The sequence below is a fragment of the Cololabis saira genome, chromosome 19 (assembly GCF_033807715.1).
Source record: "Cololabis saira isolate AMF1-May2022 chromosome 19, fColSai1.1, whole genome shotgun sequence".
NCBI classification, from domain to species: Eukaryota; Metazoa; Chordata; class Actinopteri; order Beloniformes; family Belonidae; genus Cololabis; species Cololabis saira.
In genome coordinates, this window is record NC_084605.1 from 25,144,667 (window position 1) to 25,163,775 (window position 19,109).

General features: G+C 42.1%; 1 protein-coding gene across 2 annotated transcripts in view; it reads left to right on the forward strand.

The window, feature by feature from the left end:
* The window catches only part of tnrc6ba (trinucleotide repeat containing adaptor 6Ba), a 36,301-nt gene extending 20,872 nt beyond the window's left edge, over positions 1–15,429 (forward strand). For both annotated transcript variants that reach the window (XM_061709230.1, XM_061709231.1), the window contains 11 exons: positions 2,928–3,098; positions 3,342–3,452; positions 3,560–3,716; positions 3,930–4,091; positions 4,265–4,411; positions 5,750–5,893; positions 9,418–9,510; positions 10,237–10,440; positions 10,603–10,670; positions 10,782–10,921; positions 12,909–15,429. In XM_061709230.1, coding sequence (XP_061565214.1) covers positions 2,928–3,098; positions 3,342–3,452; positions 3,560–3,716; positions 3,930–4,091; positions 4,265–4,411; positions 5,750–5,893; positions 9,418–9,510; positions 10,237–10,440; positions 10,603–10,670; positions 10,782–10,921; positions 12,909–13,467 — 1,956 coding nt within the window. In that variant the 3' untranslated portion in view covers positions 13,468–15,429. The remainder of the gene's footprint in view (positions 1–2,927; positions 3,099–3,341; positions 3,453–3,559; positions 3,717–3,929; positions 4,092–4,264; positions 4,412–5,749; positions 5,894–9,417; positions 9,511–10,236; positions 10,441–10,602; positions 10,671–10,781; positions 10,922–12,908) is intronic.
* The last annotated feature ends 3,680 nt before the right edge of the window (positions 15,430–19,109 follow it).

Consider the following 19,109-nt stretch of genomic DNA (forward strand, 5'->3'; position numbering starts at 1 on the left):
CCGAGTCAACCATGAACTCTGCTGTATACTGACCAAAATATAAACACAAGTGCCACATAGATACTTTGAATGACACATCCCCAAAAATAGAAATTGGTAGTGGACTGAAAACTTTGTCTTGACACCAAATGACCACTCCCAGTGAAATTACTGAGTTGTTGAGTTTTTTTTTTTCACACATGAACTGCATACAGCAAGTCCACATTGTTGGAGGTTGGTGTGAGCAACGTACAGCCAATCCTTCTAACCTCTCCAATAAAAGGACACTCCAAAATGTGGAGCTTTGTCACAAGTGCTGAGCTAGCGTGCTATTGGCATGCTCAGCGGAGGGATGTCCGTCACAGCTGTGTCAGAACAACTGAATGTGTTTCATTCAACTATCAGTCGCTTTAGAGCAGGGGTCGGCAACCCAAAATGTTGAAAGAGCCATATTGGACCAAAAACACAAAAAAAGGAATATGTCTTGTATAAGCCTTAGAATGAAGACAAATGGTGAAAGGAGAAATGTCGGAAAAAAAAGTCAAAATGTGGAGAAAAAAGTCAAAATTTAGAGAAAAAAGTCAAAATGTTGAGATTAATGTTGAAGTACAATCTCGAGAAAAAAGTTCAAATGTTGAGAAAAAAGTGGAAATGTCGAGAAAAAAGTCAAAATGTTGAGAAAAAAGTCGAAATGTCGAGATTAAAAAGGAAAGGAAAAAGGAAGAAAAAAAAGTGGAAAAAAGGAAAGAAAGAAGAAAAAAGAAAAAAAAACAAGAAAAGAAAGGAAAAAAAGAGAAAATAAAGACAAAGGAAGAAAAAAAGAAGAAAAAAGCAAAAAGAAAGAAAAAAAGAGAAAGAAAGAGAGAGAAAAAAAGGAAGGCAAAAAAGAAGAAAAAGGGGGAAAAAAAGGTGAAACATTATTGAAAAGGCTCCAGGAGCCACTAGGGCGGCGCTAAAGAGCTCTAGAGCCGCGGGTTGCCGACTCCTGCTTTAGAGAGACACTGCAAACCGCCCAATCGTACACGTTCTGGGTTGGAGGGCGTGTACTCCAGCTCCGTGTGGCGCTCCACGAAGAATGGGACTATTCTACCAATTCTTTTTTTTTTTTTTAATATTGTTATCCCAATTTTTTTACCCCATTATATCACCCAGTGCTCCTACCTAAGTCAGTCCTGGGTATTGCTCACCCTCTACCAATCCCGGGAGGCCCTACACTGATCTCAGGTCTCCTTCTTTACCTGAGGAGTGAGCAGGCCGCTTCTTTTCACCAGACAGGGTGGGGCTTTTCCGGCCGGATGTAGCGCGTGGAAGGCATGTACAGCCCAGGACTGCTGCATGTTTTTGTGAGGGTAGCTCACATTAGCTACCAAGGGAACACGGGGAGAACATGCAAACTCCACACAGAAAGGCCCTTTCGCCAACCCCCACCCAGGGTGTGGTGCTGATGACAGGGGGGAATTGAACCCAGGACCTTCTTGCTGTGAGACTGCACTACTAGCTGCGCCACCGTGCCCCCCACCGTCCACAATTGACAACCTCCTTGCGTCTGAGGCGTGTTGGTCTTCGTGATATAAAGGTTATACTTAGAGTTGTCCCGATCCGATTGCAGACTCGATCCGGACTCGGACGTTATGAGCCGATCAGGAATCGGATATATTTATCAGGGTTTCTGTTGTCCGGTAATTGCCGGACTTTGTCCGGTAAAATATGCCGAAGTCCGGTATTTTATAATCTCTCCGGTCAAAATGTCCGGTGAAAATACTCACTGGCGCCGACATCCACGTGTGCGTTGATTTATGGTTCCGCGTCGCACCGACGCAGAGTCTACAGCGTAGGGTTCGCGGCGACGCGCACCCTACGCCAGACCCTACGTTGAAGGCTCTGCGTTGCGCATGCGCGGAGAGCACCGCATGCGCGCAGAGCACGCCTGTTTGTTTTGAAGCTGAAGCAGCCCTATGCTATCATGTCTGTTGTGTGGAATTACTTCAGAGTGAACGAGGAGAACAATGCTGTCGCAAACTGTAAGATTTGTCAAATGGGGATTTCGAGGGGTGGCAAGGACAAAGCTGCTTTTAACACCACAAACCTAGTTCTAATGTTGCACTAGTAGTTGTTCTACTTCTAATGTGAAGAAATTTTTTTTATACTGACTTAAGAATGTTCAAGCTGCCTACCTCCTATGTGCTCAGTTTACAGTACACATGTTAAAATATAATAAAAGGGTCTTCCTGCATAATTTTCTTTTCTCTTCTTCATTTTTTATTGTTTTATAAAAGTATCGGATCGGGACTCGGTATCGGCAAGTCCTCAAAATCAAAGGACTCGGACGCAAAAAAACCTGATCGGGACATCCCTAGTTATACTCCATACTGAAAGCTGTGAACTCCAGCCAATGACCGCCATGTTCTAATGCTGCATACACTGCTGATTTTTTGAAAGAAAAGTGACAACACAGCACTATCGACATTTGATGTTTTGTCATGTTTATTCTGAAATATTTTAGTGTTGGAAATGCAGATATTGAGGGAAAATTACTTTGGGCGTTTATGTTTTGGGTCAGTATGTCTTGGAGTCATGTGAGGACATCTGGCCGACCACTAAAGACTTGGGAGAAATTGGACCGTGCACCGAGACATTGATCCCAAACACGCCACAATGGCTAAACACAAACGGTTGTGGTTGGAAAGAAAAGTATTATGGAGCAGTCAAACCTCCGACCTCAATCTGGATCGTGGAAGCTTAAGAGAGTTCTGCAAAAACACGTCCACAAACCTCAATAACCTGAAGCAATGTTGCTAAGAAGAACAGTGCAAAATGTCATGTTTTATATTAGTCGAGTGGCCTTGGAAATGGCCTTTAGAAATGAAAGAGCATGTTTGTTCTTGTGCTTTTTTTTGGGAGGGGCATCTGTGTATGTTAACGGGTTGCTTGCTGTTTTCTGTCTCCAGGTGCCAGGCTCTGTGCTGAAGCAGATGCCCCCTCCCAGCGGGTCCATGGGGAGTGTTGGTGGTGTGGGAGGGGTGGCAGGAGTCGGGGGAGGTGTGTTTCCTCCGCAGCTGTCGCCTCAGCATATTGCCATGCTCAGCAGCATCTATCCACCTCACATCCAGTTTCAGCTGGTATGTAACACTAAACACCTCTAAAGGCCACTGCAGGTCCTCATCACAAGTCTGTAGATTATGAATATGATTAGTGACGAACACTTTTGAGTATTTGAAAAATCTTACATTTTAAGACTGTCTGTACTTTTCATACAAATGTAACCAATATAGACTGTGACGATTATCCCCACCCATCCTTTAGTGTCTCACTCCTTGCCGTTTATGTCTGCTTCTGTATTTTTTCTGCTTGTGTTTGTTCAGGCTTGTCAGCTCCTCCTCCAGCAGCAGCAGCAGCCATCACAGCAACAGCAGCTGCTGCAGAACCAGAGGAAGTTCACGCCAAACGTGCGGCAGCAGGCCGACCCTCAACAAGTAAAAACACAGACACGATGCCGCTCAAGCCTTTCATCATTTTTCACCTTTCTCCACTCAGCATTTCTTTTTTTCTTTGTTTAAATATTCTCCCTTTGTCACCTCAGCTTGCCCGGATTATGGCCGTGCTTCAGCAGCAGAGGCAACAGCAGGTCGGAGGTTTAGGTGGAAGCTCCAAACTCTCTCCCTCTCACCACGGCGGGGTGGGTCCCAAACTGCCTGGGGCTGATCCCATGTCCCACCCAGGCCTGGCTGCTTACTCCGGTGAGTAGTTCTTCCTAATCTGTCGTGATGTGCTTGTCAAAATCAGTGTAGCATTATTTCTTTCTTTTTCTTCTTATTACTACAATTTTTTGTTGTTTGGTTCAGTGTGTTGATAGTATGAGAGATTTTATACAGCGCTTGATAAATGTTTAGATATGACAATCCTCTTGATTTTTACGTTTTAAAAAGAAAAATCTCTTTTCTTCTGAGCAGGGTTTGGTTCAGGGCTGAACCTTCCCGATTTAGGTGGCTCCATGGTTGGGGGGCCTGGAGCCATGAAGGATTTGGGGAGTCAGCAGTCTCGTTTCAAATGGATGATGGAGGGAAACTGTTCTCCAGACTCTGCCTCACCTGAGAATCCGTACCACAAAAATGGTGAGGGTTTTTTCCTTTCCCTGTTTGATCTAGTTTGATAAGGCGTGGAAAGTAATTGTATATCTTCAGATTATGTAAATGGGATTAGATGTGAAGTCGCATGTTAAGGCGATTAAGTGAACCGCCTGGTATTAAATGATGTAACACACCTTCTTTCTCTGGCAACCACTCAGGTCCTGTGACCCCCATAAAGATGCCAGCGAGCTCACCGTACTCCAGTTACGACATGATGGTCGGAGATGGGCTGAGTGACAACTGGCATCGCACCCCTGGCAACAAGATGGGTACCAAACCTACCAACACCACAAGCTGGCCCCCTGGTTAGTGACAGCTTGTAATTAAAGAAACGGCCTGTTCAAGACCATCCAAAGTAAAAAGCTGAATTAAAGAAACACAAAATACTTTTTTTATGGTAAAATATTAGTTTCAGTTTTGTTTTAAAGGAATAATCTAGGGCTGCAACAACGAATCGATAAAATCGATAAAAATCGATTATTAAAAGCGTTGGCAACGAATTCCATTATCGATTCATTGTGTCTCGCGATTATTACGTCACTCACTAAGTCGCGGAGCTGAAGTTGAGTTGAGCGCGGAGCGGAAGTAGAGGAGCTTGTGCTTTGCCAGCTCAAAGCAGGTATTTCGCCCGGACTACATTTAATGTGGCACAGCACGCTGACGCCGCGCACGTAAAAGTTTTTTGAGTGAAGGTAGTGAGAGAACAAATTGTAATATTCAAACAAATCCTGTTTCTGATTTGTATTTTTCTTTATTTTTTATAATTTATTTATTGTTCTGACAGCTCAGGTCCCTTTTAAACAAAGTATACCTCTTTTGTGCACTTTATTTTTATATATTTGGCAAATGTAAAGCATACATGTGTATGTTTTCTGTGTTAGTCCATTTAGTTTTTTTTTTTTTTTTAATCAATACTTTAAAAGCTCAGGGATGTTCAAGGAGCAACCTGTTTGTGAACTTTCTGAAGATTATCTGCACTATGAATTTGCACTGTCAGTTCTGTTTTCTAATAAATGGTTGGAATTTAATGCTTTTTTTTTTTTTTTTTATCCGATTAATCGAAAAAATAATCGACAGATTAATCGATTATTAAAATAATCGTTAGAATAATGATAACTTTTAGGAAGCATCGTTTAGTTCTTGTGATCTCGGATCCCTGTCCTCGACAAAAATCAGCCAAAGTAATTCTGGACTCGCGTCCTGGTCATCTCTTGTGACAGTTGGAGCTCCATTAAGTGAAATTCGACACACATGAACAACGATGAGACGAGCTCGCAGAGTTACAGTTGACATCACAGCTGAGGTGACTAAGACTAAAGGCGGAAATTATGGAAGACAAAGCAATAGACTGAACTGAACTTAGTTTCGTTAAAGCAGCTTAACCTCTGCATCTATCGGAGGGATCTCTTGAGTTCAAAATTGCCAAAGATCCACACACACACAACTGCATTTTCTGTCCAGTAGGTCGATAGTCAAAGAAGACATTATATCCGGCAAAACTTTACATAGTTACTGCAGTGTTTCTCATGTTGAAGTGGTCACTGGGTTCCAGGGTAACTATTTCAAATTTGGTCCATTTGCACTATTTGATTAAAAAAGAAAGAGAGAGACTCAAAGAGTATGCATGTGTGTTTCTGTCGTAGAGTTCCAGCCTGGTGTGCCATGGAAGGGAATCGACCGCGTCGACCCTGAGTCCGACCCTTACATGACCCCCGGGAGCATGATGGGAAACACAGGGTCCCCCAGTCTTAATGATACAGAGCACCAGTTACTACAAGACAATACAGGTTAGCACTTGCATGATGGTGTTGCTTCTTCACATGTCGCCGTTGGTAAGTCGGACTTGGGATCTCTTGCTATGTTGTGTAATCAAAACTCATAGGAAGACCCTTCTCCCCCTTTTCCAAGACGCACCGTTTGGAAAATGTAAATGTGATTCCTTGGTGACCACTTGCTTAGAAAAACCTTAGATCCACCAGTGGCGAGACTTTTCCTGCACTGCAACGCCACAGCATTCATCTGCACCAGCTGAGGCTTCAGCAAAGCTGTCGTCTTGACTAATGGCCCAAGTGAAAACCAGTCCTTGTTTTGTTTTTTTTGTTCACATACTCACAAAAGTGGCTGGTTGCACTGTTAATGTTTTAAAGTGGGTGTTTTTTTTTGCCATCACCATCCATTATATTATGAGACCATGTTTTTTTTTTGCTGCCTGGCAGCTGTTTGATGACTTGACGGCTTTTATCATCATCATCTAAAAGTTAGTATAAAAACTTCTCTCCAGTTTCCAGTTTTGTCCTACTTTTGAGCCACTTTGTTCTGGACCTCATCATGTTTCCTGGGAACTTTTTTATGACGTTATATTTATAGCTCAACTTCTAACAGGCACTTTGAGGTTGTTGGCACGACGCCACCAGCTGTTGTGGATGTAATGGTCTAAGTCCAAACCCCCAGTTCTTTTCTTTTTCTGACTGTAACTGGGCGCTGCATTTTTAGTGACGGGAGACACCACCACATCTGTAATGTCTCTTCCGCACGTCATCTTCTTATCATGTGGGATTATAGGAAAACAATGTTGCCTGTGTGTTTTCGTGTTCAGTGAGTGTCACTCAGCGGTTTTGCAGGTTTAGATGTTACAAACACACTCACAGACAACTGGAGAACCTGCGGCTGTCTTGGGAACGCTTTTTAGGAAAACTATTCACTTTTAACCGCACAGCCTGCTACATTTTAGAACTGTCTGCACCTGAAGTGAACTCCTGGTAGGAAAGCGTTAGACAGCTACAGATGTAGAGGCAGCGGTGGTCGCATGACACAACGATACAAATTAAAGTGAAAATCGATTTTAATCTTTTTTAACACCCCCATTAAACTATTGATTCTAATTTATCCATGAAATATAGTGAGAGGGTTCTTTTCAACAAAAACGCTCTGAAGCAGTGCTTTAACAATACATATGCCCATAAGACAAAACCAACTTTGTCAATTTTCTTTTATTTATTTATTTTATTTTTCAGTTTGTTTGTTTTTTCCCCACCATGATTTCCATATTGGTGCATGCCTTCATATTGTCAATTGACTATTTACCCTGTATTCACACTGAAAGCGTCACGGGCGTCATAGGCGTCCGGCTGCCATTCATTTTCTATGAAAGCGCGCTGCGAGACGCGTCGGAGGCATCCAGAGCATCAATTTGAAGTTGAAAAATCTCAACTTTATGCAAATGAGCAGCGGCGACGCCGAAGCAGCGTCCAAACACAGACCGGGATTCCCGAAGCAAGAAGCCTCAATGCAGATTGTACTTTCATGTACACACAAACGTACACTCATTCACATGCACACATGTGCACTAACAAACTTATTTGATCAGGAATTAATATATTTCATCCAGCAAACTGACATTTTTGCTGATTTGACTGCCGTTTTTACCTGAACTGCTCATGTGAAACACGTAAGTGATGGTTGAGGAGCTGGATGGTCCCAACGATTTTATTTGCTACATCGATCCAACGCAAAATAATTAAAAACCGTGCTTATTAATCACAAAACACAGTTTAAACATGACCAAATCCGCTACGACCCGGTGTGTCAGTGTTCACCGCAGACAGACTGCAGCTTCACCGGGACCAACGGCTCTGATGGTTGATGTTGATCCGCCAAACTTGTTAAAGAGAGATCAAACTCACTCTTATCTATGTGGAAATAATGCTAAAATATAAATAAGGCTTCCCAAAGTGTGATCCATGGTGAAATAGGAAACTGAAGATGTGCACGCTATATATAAATATAAGTAGACTATATACACTTTGTTCACTCCAGTTCTGCAGTGCAGCTTTAGCCCCGCCCACTACAGGCGTCGACAGACTTTCAGTGTGAATCTACCAAGCAGCGCGATGCAGGCGTCAGGCGATTTTTGACGCTTTCAGTGTGAATCCACCATTAGAAACAACTTGCAGCTTCATTGGGGACTCCATCAGATACAGGAATATGATGAATATCATCACCTTGTGCAAGAGCTATTGTTAAAAGCAGACCACTTATATTAAGTTAATTAAAGATATTTTTAAGTAGGTCTCTTTCAGACGGTGTCTCGGGCTGTCTCCAGTGTACAAAGCCCCAGAGAGCACCTTTGTTCTAGGTCCTATGCTTATGCCCAAATATACACACGTTTCATCTGAACATCACAGTAAACGTGAAATTGAACACGGATGTGTGACCACGACACTCCTCCCTGCCTACTCCCTCAAGTAGATCAATCTGAATATGATAATGAGTATGATTATCCATGAAAAATCACTTATCCAAACAAGGAATTTGCAAAAGCAAGTAAAAAAACAAAGAAAAACATTGACCGTGAGCTTGTGAAACATGTTAGTTTTATTTTATTTATTTATTTTTTTTCTCTTTTTTTCCCCCCTTCCCCTTAGTTTTATTTTAAAAAGACCACATTAGGGACCGAACCGGTTCTTCGCTGCAAATTGTATTTTATGGTTCGTCTGTTCAGACACACTTATTGGATATTTTAAGGATCTGGCTTTCATCTCGAGTAGTCGTCTCATACAGTTGCCATGGCGACTGAGTAATGTCCGACCTGTCAGCAGCTCCGGCTGAAAGTGTCATGTTGGTTGATACCGGAGCGTCGCTGGGACAAGTTAAGGGCAGCGATCCAGAAGGATCCTCTTGATGATCTAAACCGGCTGATGATCCAGTCTTCACCCTGGATCAGCAGATCAGTGCGGTCCCTGATGACTCACTCCCTCCTGATCCTGCATCAGCAGTGTCCTCTAACGGAGCCAAGGCTGTCGTTGTGATTGCACCTACCTTGAGCTGTATGTTCAGACCGTGTGCTTAAATGTGAAATTGTTGCAATTCGACTTGTGTGTAACTTATCTGGTAATTTGAGGACTGTCGTTTCCGTCACCTTATTGTTGACGTCACGTTTCCTGGACTTCACTGCATCAGCACTGAGTGTTACGGGTAAATTCTCAGAAATGTACTTACACCGACCTTGATGTGTGCTTGAGGGGCCGCAATTTTTCACGTTCATTTCACTTTTTTAACATCCGACTGTGAGCGTGGAAAGTGGGGTACGCACGTTTTTTACATGAAGCCCCAGGTGCACTGCTTTTTCTATGGGGGGAAAAAACCTCAAACCTGTTAGTGCACAAAAAAAAAAGAATCAAGACCTAATGCTGAAATGGTGTAACAAAAAGGGAGGGGGAAAGTTACGAGAGATTACAACTGCAGAATCAGGTATGATTGCTGATATGTTTTAAATCCTCCTTAAATAAGTGGTTGGGTGTTTTGCTCGCAGATTCCACTCCTCCCCTGAACACCTTGCTGCCTTCACCCGGTGCCTGGCCTTACAGTGCCTCAGACAGCCCCCTCAGCAACGCACACAACTCAGGTGATGAAACACACACACACACACACACACACACACACACACACAGTAAATTTTCACTTGAAATAAGTAGAAAAATCTGCCATTGGGACAAGATTTATCTTCTTATTACAAGCAAAAAAATCTTGTTCCACTGGCAGATTTTTCTACTTATTTTAAGTGAAAATCTACTTGAAACAAGTGAAAATTGATGGGTTTTTTTTCATGCTATTTGCTTTATTTGTTAATAAAAAAAACAACTAATCTCTGGTTTCTTTCTATTTTATTCCAGAAGGGAGGGGGGATCTTCTGATTTAAAAAATCTTGATTAAAAATCGAGATCATTCAATATGGGAAAAAAAATCGTGATCACTTTTTTTGCCATATCGCCCAGCCCTAGGTTGATCTGATCATTTGTCTTGATTTTATTGTTTTCCTCCCAATATTTTCTTCAAGCATAGTATTTGCTTCAGTAATTCACACCTGGGTTCTTTGGAAGAATTTGTTGTCTACGTTTGACGGCCCAAGATTGTCAGCTAATATTATTTTTGAATGTCATATTGCAGACTTGAATCATTTAATTTATTAAAGCGTTTTAATCATTTTGAATCCAGTTTCCAGTCAGATCTGGACAACATGGGAACTTGGTAGTTGATATGATGCGCTTGCTGCTCAAGACTTCCCGAATGACATGGTAATACATTTAACTCATATATTTTAAAGTCCAAGTTTTTCTCCTTCCTTTCACAGCAAAGTACACAGACTACAAGACCAGTTGGCCCCCAGAACCCATTGGACACAAGTCTTGGAAAGCCAGTCGGGGCAGCAGCCAGAACCAGTTATCCCGCCCACCTCCAGGCATACCCAGTCAAAAGCAGCCGTCGCCTTCCCCTTGGTCCGGAGGAGCTCCTCGATTGGCCAGTCGGGGCTGGGGAAGCGGCTCAAGCACTACTGGTAATGCTGCAACCCTTTTAAGGTCTTTTGACCTGTTTGTTGTTGGTTTTTGCTCAATATTTGTCAAAATAAAGTTAAATTTGGGAGGTTTTGAGAGGTGATGGAGATATGATTGTTTTTTTCTTTTAATGCAATTTCTTTTCCTCTGTCTTGGCTGTGCAGGCTCGACCTGGAGTGATGGCAGCTCTCGGGAAAGCTGCTGGTTGGTGCTCAGTAACCTCACACCACAGGTACACACAGACACATTTACAAAACCAGCTTCTGAAACTTGGAGTTGAATTATTTTTAACTACAGCTTGTCTAATCTCACTTCATATAAATGCATTGTTTTCTTTCTTCAGATCGATGGCTCTACTCTGAAAACCATCTGCATGCAACACGGCCCATTGCTGACCTTCCACCTCGGCCTCACCCAGGGAAGCGCTCTGATCTGCTATAACTCCAAACAAGAGGCAGCCAAGGCCCAGAGTGCCCTCCACATGTAAGGCTGGCTGTTGCTGTGATAACATCTGTTTATTGTCTCTATATTTATCATGTTATTGTGTATCTAGAAACAGTAGCTGTTGCACCAAATTCTTCCTGGTAACTCATCTAAAACTTGAATATCTGTTAGATTAATGTGGATTTTAAGGCGGTTTCTTGGTCTGGACAGGTTACAGGCCCCAGCAGACCCCACATAAGTACCGGTTGCAGAAAAGGCAAACTTCTGTAAATTCATGACTAGGCCGATTTAAAATAAAACCTGTGGAGCACCCAGTTAGCAGCCTCTGCTGTCTCTCACCGGCATCAACAATGGAAAAATGATCATTCATCTTATGTCACTGATGACTGAGGTTTCAGACATTTGATACATCTCTTAATAAGTCCAAAGCACACGGTCCAGAGCAGGAGATGCTTCATAATACATTTCCAGAACCTCTTAATAATGTTTAATCCCATAAGTGCAACCTGCTGAAAGCCATCATGAATGCAGCAGTTGGAACGCAGACATCTGACGCTGGCTCCATGTCCACGTTACGATTGACTGTATTGCCTAATTTTTACTGCCCAAACTTGAGATTTAAGTTTGCTAGTTTGTGGAAAAACTGTTTGTCCTGTTGATTGATGTACTGGAGGTTTACAAAATCCACACGCCATCACTGACTGAGGCTTTTTCGGGCAACTGGAGTCTGGTGGGGGCTCCTGCTCGCTTCCCTGACGCTCCGGTCTGACCTCACCCCTCATTGCAATACATAAATTACCAATTCTAACTCTAATAATCATTCCTGGCATTATCATGATATATTGTTTCATAGTGTATTATTATATTAAGTTATGAAATCTCATGGGATGTTAAACTATAGTATTATATTGTTATATATTATAGTATGGTGATATAATTTGGTTATATGCAGTACTGGAGTTGAGGGGGGATTAGGGGGGATGGCATCCCCCCTGAAATAAAAACGGTCAGAATCATCCCCCTGTAAAACTGTCATCCCCCCTTTCCATCCCTTATGTCATTTCATCAATGAATGTGGTTTTACTGCTATTTCAACATTTAGAGTCATCACCAGAAAAATAACTTATTTGACAGTTTTCACCTGTTTCAAGTAAATTTTCACTTAAAATAAGTAGGAAAATCTGCCAGTGGGACAATATTTATCTTCTCATTACAAGCAAAAAAATCCTGTTCCACTGGCAGATTTTTCTACTTATTAAGTGAAAATATTAAGTGAAAATCTACTTGAAACAGGTGAAAATTGTTGTTTTTTCCAGTGATGAGTCTTGTTTTAAGTGTAATGAGATTTTTTTACTAAAATGAGACATTTTAACTAGAAATAAGACAAATATTCTTGTTAAGATTTTGAGTTTTTGCAGTGACCCATTTTACTTATCCTGTGAAGGACAGAGTCATATTGATAAGTTCAGAAAACTGTTTTTTATTGTTGTATTTTGATGTATTTGATGTAAGCCCAGTGGATATTTAAAGCTTACAGAAGGCTGCATTTAACTGCTGCTATGTCATTCCTGCAGTATTTCTGCAGGAATGACATAGCTTAATTATATTATTTGTAATCAGCACAAATTATCTGTCCCCATATGATAAAATCCACCATCCCCCCTGATTTCTTTTTACAACTCGAGTACTGGTTATATGTTATAATATTTTATAAAAATTATGTTATATTAGGATATTACTATATTATTATACTATATTTATATTATATCGTGCTACACCACTCTATATGATAATTATTTATTTTTTTAACTTATTTACTCTCAAAATTAATATTCTCAATTTATGTATCTACTTTCATCTTATTTACACACACACACACACACACACACACACACACACACACACACACACACACACACACACACACACACACACACACACACAAACTGATGTCGTCTTTTGTTGTTGTTTGCACTGTATGTTAATAAATTTAAAAAAAAAACTGACTGAGGCTTTTGTTCCTCAGGTGTGTTCTGGGTAACACCACCATCTTGGCAGAGTTTGTCAGTGAGGAGGACGTGGCTCGCTACATTGCACATTCCCAGGCAGGAGGAGCAGGAAGCGGAGCTACCGCGGCCGGCTCTGCAGGCGTGGGGCCCGTCGCCGCCTCCGCCGTCGGGGTGAGCAGCAACGGAGGAAGCTGTGAGCGGGGCGGAGCAGGATGCAGCACGGTAGGAGGCGGAGTGGAGGGAGCCTCGTCGGGAGGAGCAGGAAACGGAGGAGCCATGTCTTCCAGTTCAGGGTGGCAAAGTCTGGAAAGCACAGGCAGCTCATTGGACCAGTCTGCCACTCCAGGGCCTGGACTCGGGATCTTCTCCCAGTGGAGCAGCAATGGGACTTGCGTGGGCGGAGCAGGCGGCGTGGAGGCCAGAAGGCAGGGTCTCTGGGGAGGGGTGGGGGGGATGAGCGGGGCAGGGTACCCCACCAGCAGCCTCTGGGGGTCTCCAGCACTCGACGACCGGCACCAGATGGGAAGCCCCGCATCACTGCTGCCAGGGGACCTGCTGGGGGGCGGCGCTGACTGATACACGTCTTTTACACCGGGGTTGTTATACATATGTCACACTCTACATTTATCTACAAGTGGAGATGACGTGAAATAAAGCTACACTTGTCATCCAACGCAGAGACACTTAAAGACACCATACAGGTTATTGTCACATACACATTAAACCGCTTAACTTTAAATGAAGACAACAGTGAAACTTGAACTGGGGGAAAAGGTGAAATCCATTCAACTTTTGTTTTTGGACTCGACTGGATAACTGTCTTTTTACTCTAAATCCCAACATTGGCATCCAGAAATCCAATCACTCAGGCATGCACTGTAGACAGGCTCAGCCAGTCGTACATGGAAACAAGTTTAGCTATTGCTGTTTTTATCGTGTCAGTGTGTCACCTTTTTCCCTTTCCTTTTTTTTTTTTTTTTTTGTATCACTATTTAATGGTCAAATCTCAAATCCACACTTGCAGACTGAGCCCTCATAGACCTGGCTGGCATATTTCCGCATTCCAGTTCTTCATGGAAGCTCGAGAGCGAGACAGAAGCAGAGGAAAGGATGGGGAGTTTGTAGAAAAGTTGGGACAGCACCACACTACTGAGTCAAACGGCTGACCGGCAGCATTTGAGAGGTGTCACTGTTTTTAGTGGGTACTGACACATCTACCTTGGTGGAAACATGCCATCACAATGGGACCCAGGGTGATTTAAAAACAAAGATATCCTAACAAAAACAACATTAGCCAAACTTGCACTATATGCCTCTGGGTTTTTTTTTGTTGACTCATCCTCCAGAAATCCTTCCATTTTTGAAACGGAGCTACAACACATCAACTAAAGACCTTTGCAGGATAAATGAACTGTTACAGCAGCAGTGGCCTTGGCTAAAACCCAGCGGCCGCCCACCTGTCGCATCGGCAGCATCGCACCCTCTCATCACTTACTCACCCCTCTTATATTTGACAAACAAATTGTATCTCCCCGTCGGTGTACGTCGGTCGTCATATCTTGTGTTTCAGAAACAAAATGTGTGAAACAACATGGAACTTCAGAGATGTCTTTTTTGTTAGTTTTTTTTGTTTATCCTTCAGATTCTGACCTTGTATTTTTTTTTTTTTTTTTTTTTTTTCATACTCAAGATCTCAAGTTGGTTTATATTGTCATGATGTAATTATGACACGGATCCCTTATTTACTCGCTGTAAAAGGTGGCCTCCTGCCTGCCTGCCTCTGTGTGTGTGTGTTTGTGTGCATGAAAGGAGTGTTGATAGTCATTGGCCAAATGGAGGAAGATGTGATGAAGATGACGACGATATCGCAGGTGTCTGTGTTGCGCTACTATGTTGAATGTTTTGTTTTTTTCTTTCGTGTCCAGAAGAGATTCATGAGATATTCTTGTGTGTGTTTGCACATGTGTGCGTGAGTGTTTGTGTGTGAATGCTTGCTTTTTGAACACTTATCGGCTCCAGCCAGAGAAGTGAAAAGATGTTTATCTGACAGCTTGAATTAAAGAGAAAGACGGAGCCAGTGGATGTTAACACATCTGTGCTTGACTGTCTGGACATTGTGATGGCTTAAGAAGAAAAAGAAAAAAAAAATCAAAAACATTGGCACTATTGCATATGTCTCTTATGTTGTGTTATTTTTTAAGCAGCATTTTGTTCCTCATTGTATTTTTTTTTTTTTTTCTGTCAATTGCAATAAGAGTAATGTTTTGTTTTAAGACGAGGCAAACAACTGAAGGCATTTGTGTAAAGATGCCGCGTCCTACCATACCAAGCTGAGCTGGAACAGTGTTTTACAGACACGTTAAAAACATTACCTGTTATGTTTTACTGTTTCATTTTGTTATGTATCAATTTAAATTAAGTCAGTCTTTATTATCACTCCTGTTCAGGATGTTTTCATTTATCTCAAATGTTACAAAAAAAGGAGAAGTTAATTTAAAGCAGAAAAGAACAAGATAATAAAGGTTGAATTGAAGTCTGGTCGTGTTTGTTATGCTTCTACTTTATTTCACCAATATGATGCAACGGCTCTCGTGTGTGTGTTTTTTTTTTTTAAATATTTATTTAGTCATTTTCTCTCCCTGTTTGACCTTTACTGAGCTTGCTGGGTTTTAGTTGTCATCAAATATGTTATCAAATCTCTTGATCTGAAGTGCATCACATACAGGGACTTACAGTAGTTGAGTGTAAAATATAAAGAATTTGATCTAAAGCTCTTTATTCACCAAGATTGAAGCAAACTTTTGTTTGTGATACAAAATGAATATAATATAATCAAATATAATATTGTAAAATATCAACTTAATTTCCCTTTGGGCATTAAAATATTTTTGAATTTAAATAAGAGGACTACACCCCCTTATCATATGTCAGTTGTTGCATCTTTAATATTTCTACCAACAGAAATGGCGAAACAAAAGAAATATGTATTTAGGAAACATCTTATTGGTATAAATCTGAACACCTTTGTTACAAAAACAAGTCTTTATGATATGAATACATCTGTATTCACACATCTAGACACTGGAACACCCCCCCCCCCCCCCCCCTTTTTTTTGCGAAAAAGGATTTTCTGTTTACAGCTGTTTTTATTCCACTCCAGGGTTTGATGTGACTGAAGTCTGGGTTCTGACTTTGCTGCTCTGGGACTTTAATTTTTCTTTTCCGAAACCATGTCTCGCTTGATTATGTTTGCTTTTGGACATTGTCACGTAGAAATGTGAAAATTCATCTTTTCCAGCTTTTTGACAGAATACAGACGGTTTGGCAGCAAAATATCTGAGTATCTGCAGATATGAATTTTCTATCTTGACAAGTTCCCACGGTTCAGTTGAAAAGAAATGGCCCAAGGAATGATGCTGCCACCACCATGCTTTATTGTAGGTTTGGTGTTTGTTGGACGATGCTCTCTGTTGGCTTTGGATCCAACCTGCTTTTGGAATAATTTCCTTCTGAATGTTGTGTGGTTTTATTTTGTATTTAAATTAAATAACATTAAATTAAAAAAAAAAAAAAGGCCCATAATCACACAACCAATTAATCTGCATTTATATAGATGAGTGAAGATGAGACATGACTATGATTAATTTAAATTAATGCAGCTTTGCATTTAATCGTTAATTGTTCAAAGGGCTTGAACAAAAACTACATCTGAACTTTTCAACCTGAGTTTAGGGTCTGTGAGTGTATTGTATTCTAGTAAGAACCACATCTAAGACGTAAAAATTAAACAAGTATCCTTCTCACCCGGCTGTAATATCAGCTGATTAACTATGATGACTTCCACTAAATAGACAACTGATAATGAATGTTCTTCTTTGGTGCACTTTTAACTGATATAGTATGTTTAAGTTGTATATAGTAAGCTGTAAAAGTCTTAGACACCCGTAGTCTTGTTGTATTATCAGAGTTTAAATAGGATCCACATTTATTTTCCAGTCTCTAAAAGATACTAAAAATGAAATAAAAAATAAAGGAATGTTTTTGTCCCTTTAACATAAAGAGACTTGAATCCTTATTAATATTGACAATATTTGCATGTGACAGTCTTTTTGAAAAGAATAAAATCTGTACTTGGTTCTGGTGGAAGTCAAACTATAAACTGACTTCTGGAGTCATTTTATTCTGAACATTTTATTCTGAACTAGATATTCAGGGGTCAATTGTCATGTTTTTGTTTTTTAACATACTTATTGTCATCATCATAATTATTGACTCTTGCGTTCGAAGGCCTCCTCAACAGCAGCCTCCCAGGCAGTGCTTTAAGTGGGAAAAAATAAGTGCCGGTACTCCCCCTCCAGTCATACAAATATGGGACTATGTAAATTTGTGTGTGTGTATGTATATATATATATATATATATATATATATATATATATATATATATATATATATATATATATATATATATTAAACTCTCCCACTCTGTTAAAAACCTGTATTTACCTTCATATTTCCGTTTGGCCATGCATTTTGTCCCTCCAAGTTATTTCCGTCACAACCACAAGCGCGCCCCTATAGCTCAATGGGATGAGCAGGCGACTTGCGTACAGTGAACGCGGGTTCGATTCCAGTCACGGCATATTTTGCACCCACTTCCTACGAGTCTGTCTTTCACTGCACCTATCAAATAAAGTTGCAAGAGCCGCATGACACCGGCCAAAGAGCCGCATGCGGCTTGCGAGCCGCGGGTTGGCCAAGCGCGCCTTTTCGTCTGTACGGCAAGCTTTGAGCATCAAAACACCTTAATCAACAAATCCAACCTGTAGACTTTGGGGAGATCGGGGGGAGTTACTGACTGATGGGGAATCTGGGAAGAACAGTACCGGTACGCGCCGCACACAGTAAATAATTTCCGGTACGCTGATGGGTACAATTTAGAAGTGCCGGTACTGCGTACCGCTCCGTACCGGCCCACTTAAAGCACTGCTCCCAGGGAACAGTGAGCTCTATGATATAGACCGTGTGAAGTGAGGAGGACCAGAGCACAAGGTCTGGTCTGAGGTTTGTTTTGGCGATCTCAGGTGGGAAGCATAGCCTGTGGTTCAGATCTGCTACCAACTTCCAGTCTCGTGCCCCTCCGAGCTGGCCGATGTCCGATGTTGTGTGAACTTTGGCTGGCTTTGCTCCTTCTCGGATGAAATCTCTTGCAGATGTAGGATGGACTGATGGAGGGGGAAGGGCATTGATCTTTGTCCGTTTGGTATCCAGAGTAGCTGCCAGGCACTTGAGGACGTGGTTGTGCCGCCAGGTGTAACGGCCTTGTGACAGGCTCGTCTTGTAGCCAACCAGAATGTGTTTGAGGTTTGCGGGAGATGGACAGAGGGGGCATGTAGGGTCTTCTCCGTACCATTGGTTGAGGTTAGAGGGGGAAGGCAGGACATCATACGTTGCACGTAAGATGAAGCTGGTGTGAAATGCTTCCATGCCCAACAGCTCCCTCCAAGAGAACTTTCTCCTCTCAACTCCCTCCCATCTCATCCACTGTCCCTACTTGGCTTGTGAGACAGCCTTTGCACACCTTGTTGCCTGCTCTTGCCGACGCACCTCATCGATGACCAGACGTCGGCGCTGAGCTGGAGCTGCCCTCTGCCAGGTTGGCCTACTCTCTCCCAGACCAAGGCCTCCTCTCCCTTGTTGCACTAGGCCAACAATGTCTCTGTGCCTGAGGTCTGACTTCGCCTGCTGAGTAGCTGCAGTTGGGGTCCATTTCCTTCCGGTCACCAGGGTAGGAGCTGTTTGGGCTACACAAGGGTCACGGGATTCCGACAGTGTCATTTCCAATCTTACTTTGGAACATTTGAACTCCTCTGCAAGGCTGGAAACAGGAAGTTCCAGAATGTCTCTTCCGTACAGCCCGATGTTGCTAAAGCATCTGGGGAGTCCCAGACAGTTTTTGGCAAATGAGCTGACCAAACTCTCCAGTTTTTCAACCTTTGAGATTGGGACCTCATAGATGGTAAGAGGCCACATCAGCCTGGGTAACAGCCCAAACTGGAGGCACCAAAGCTTCAGGCTGCCTGGGAGCATGGACTTATTTATACTCTCAAGGCCACTTATGGTGTCCAGCCTAAGGTGGTCCACTTGTTCTGTGTCCTTCAGGGTGGCATTGTACCAACGTCCAAGACTCTTGACTGGCTTCTCTGACACTGTTGGTATGG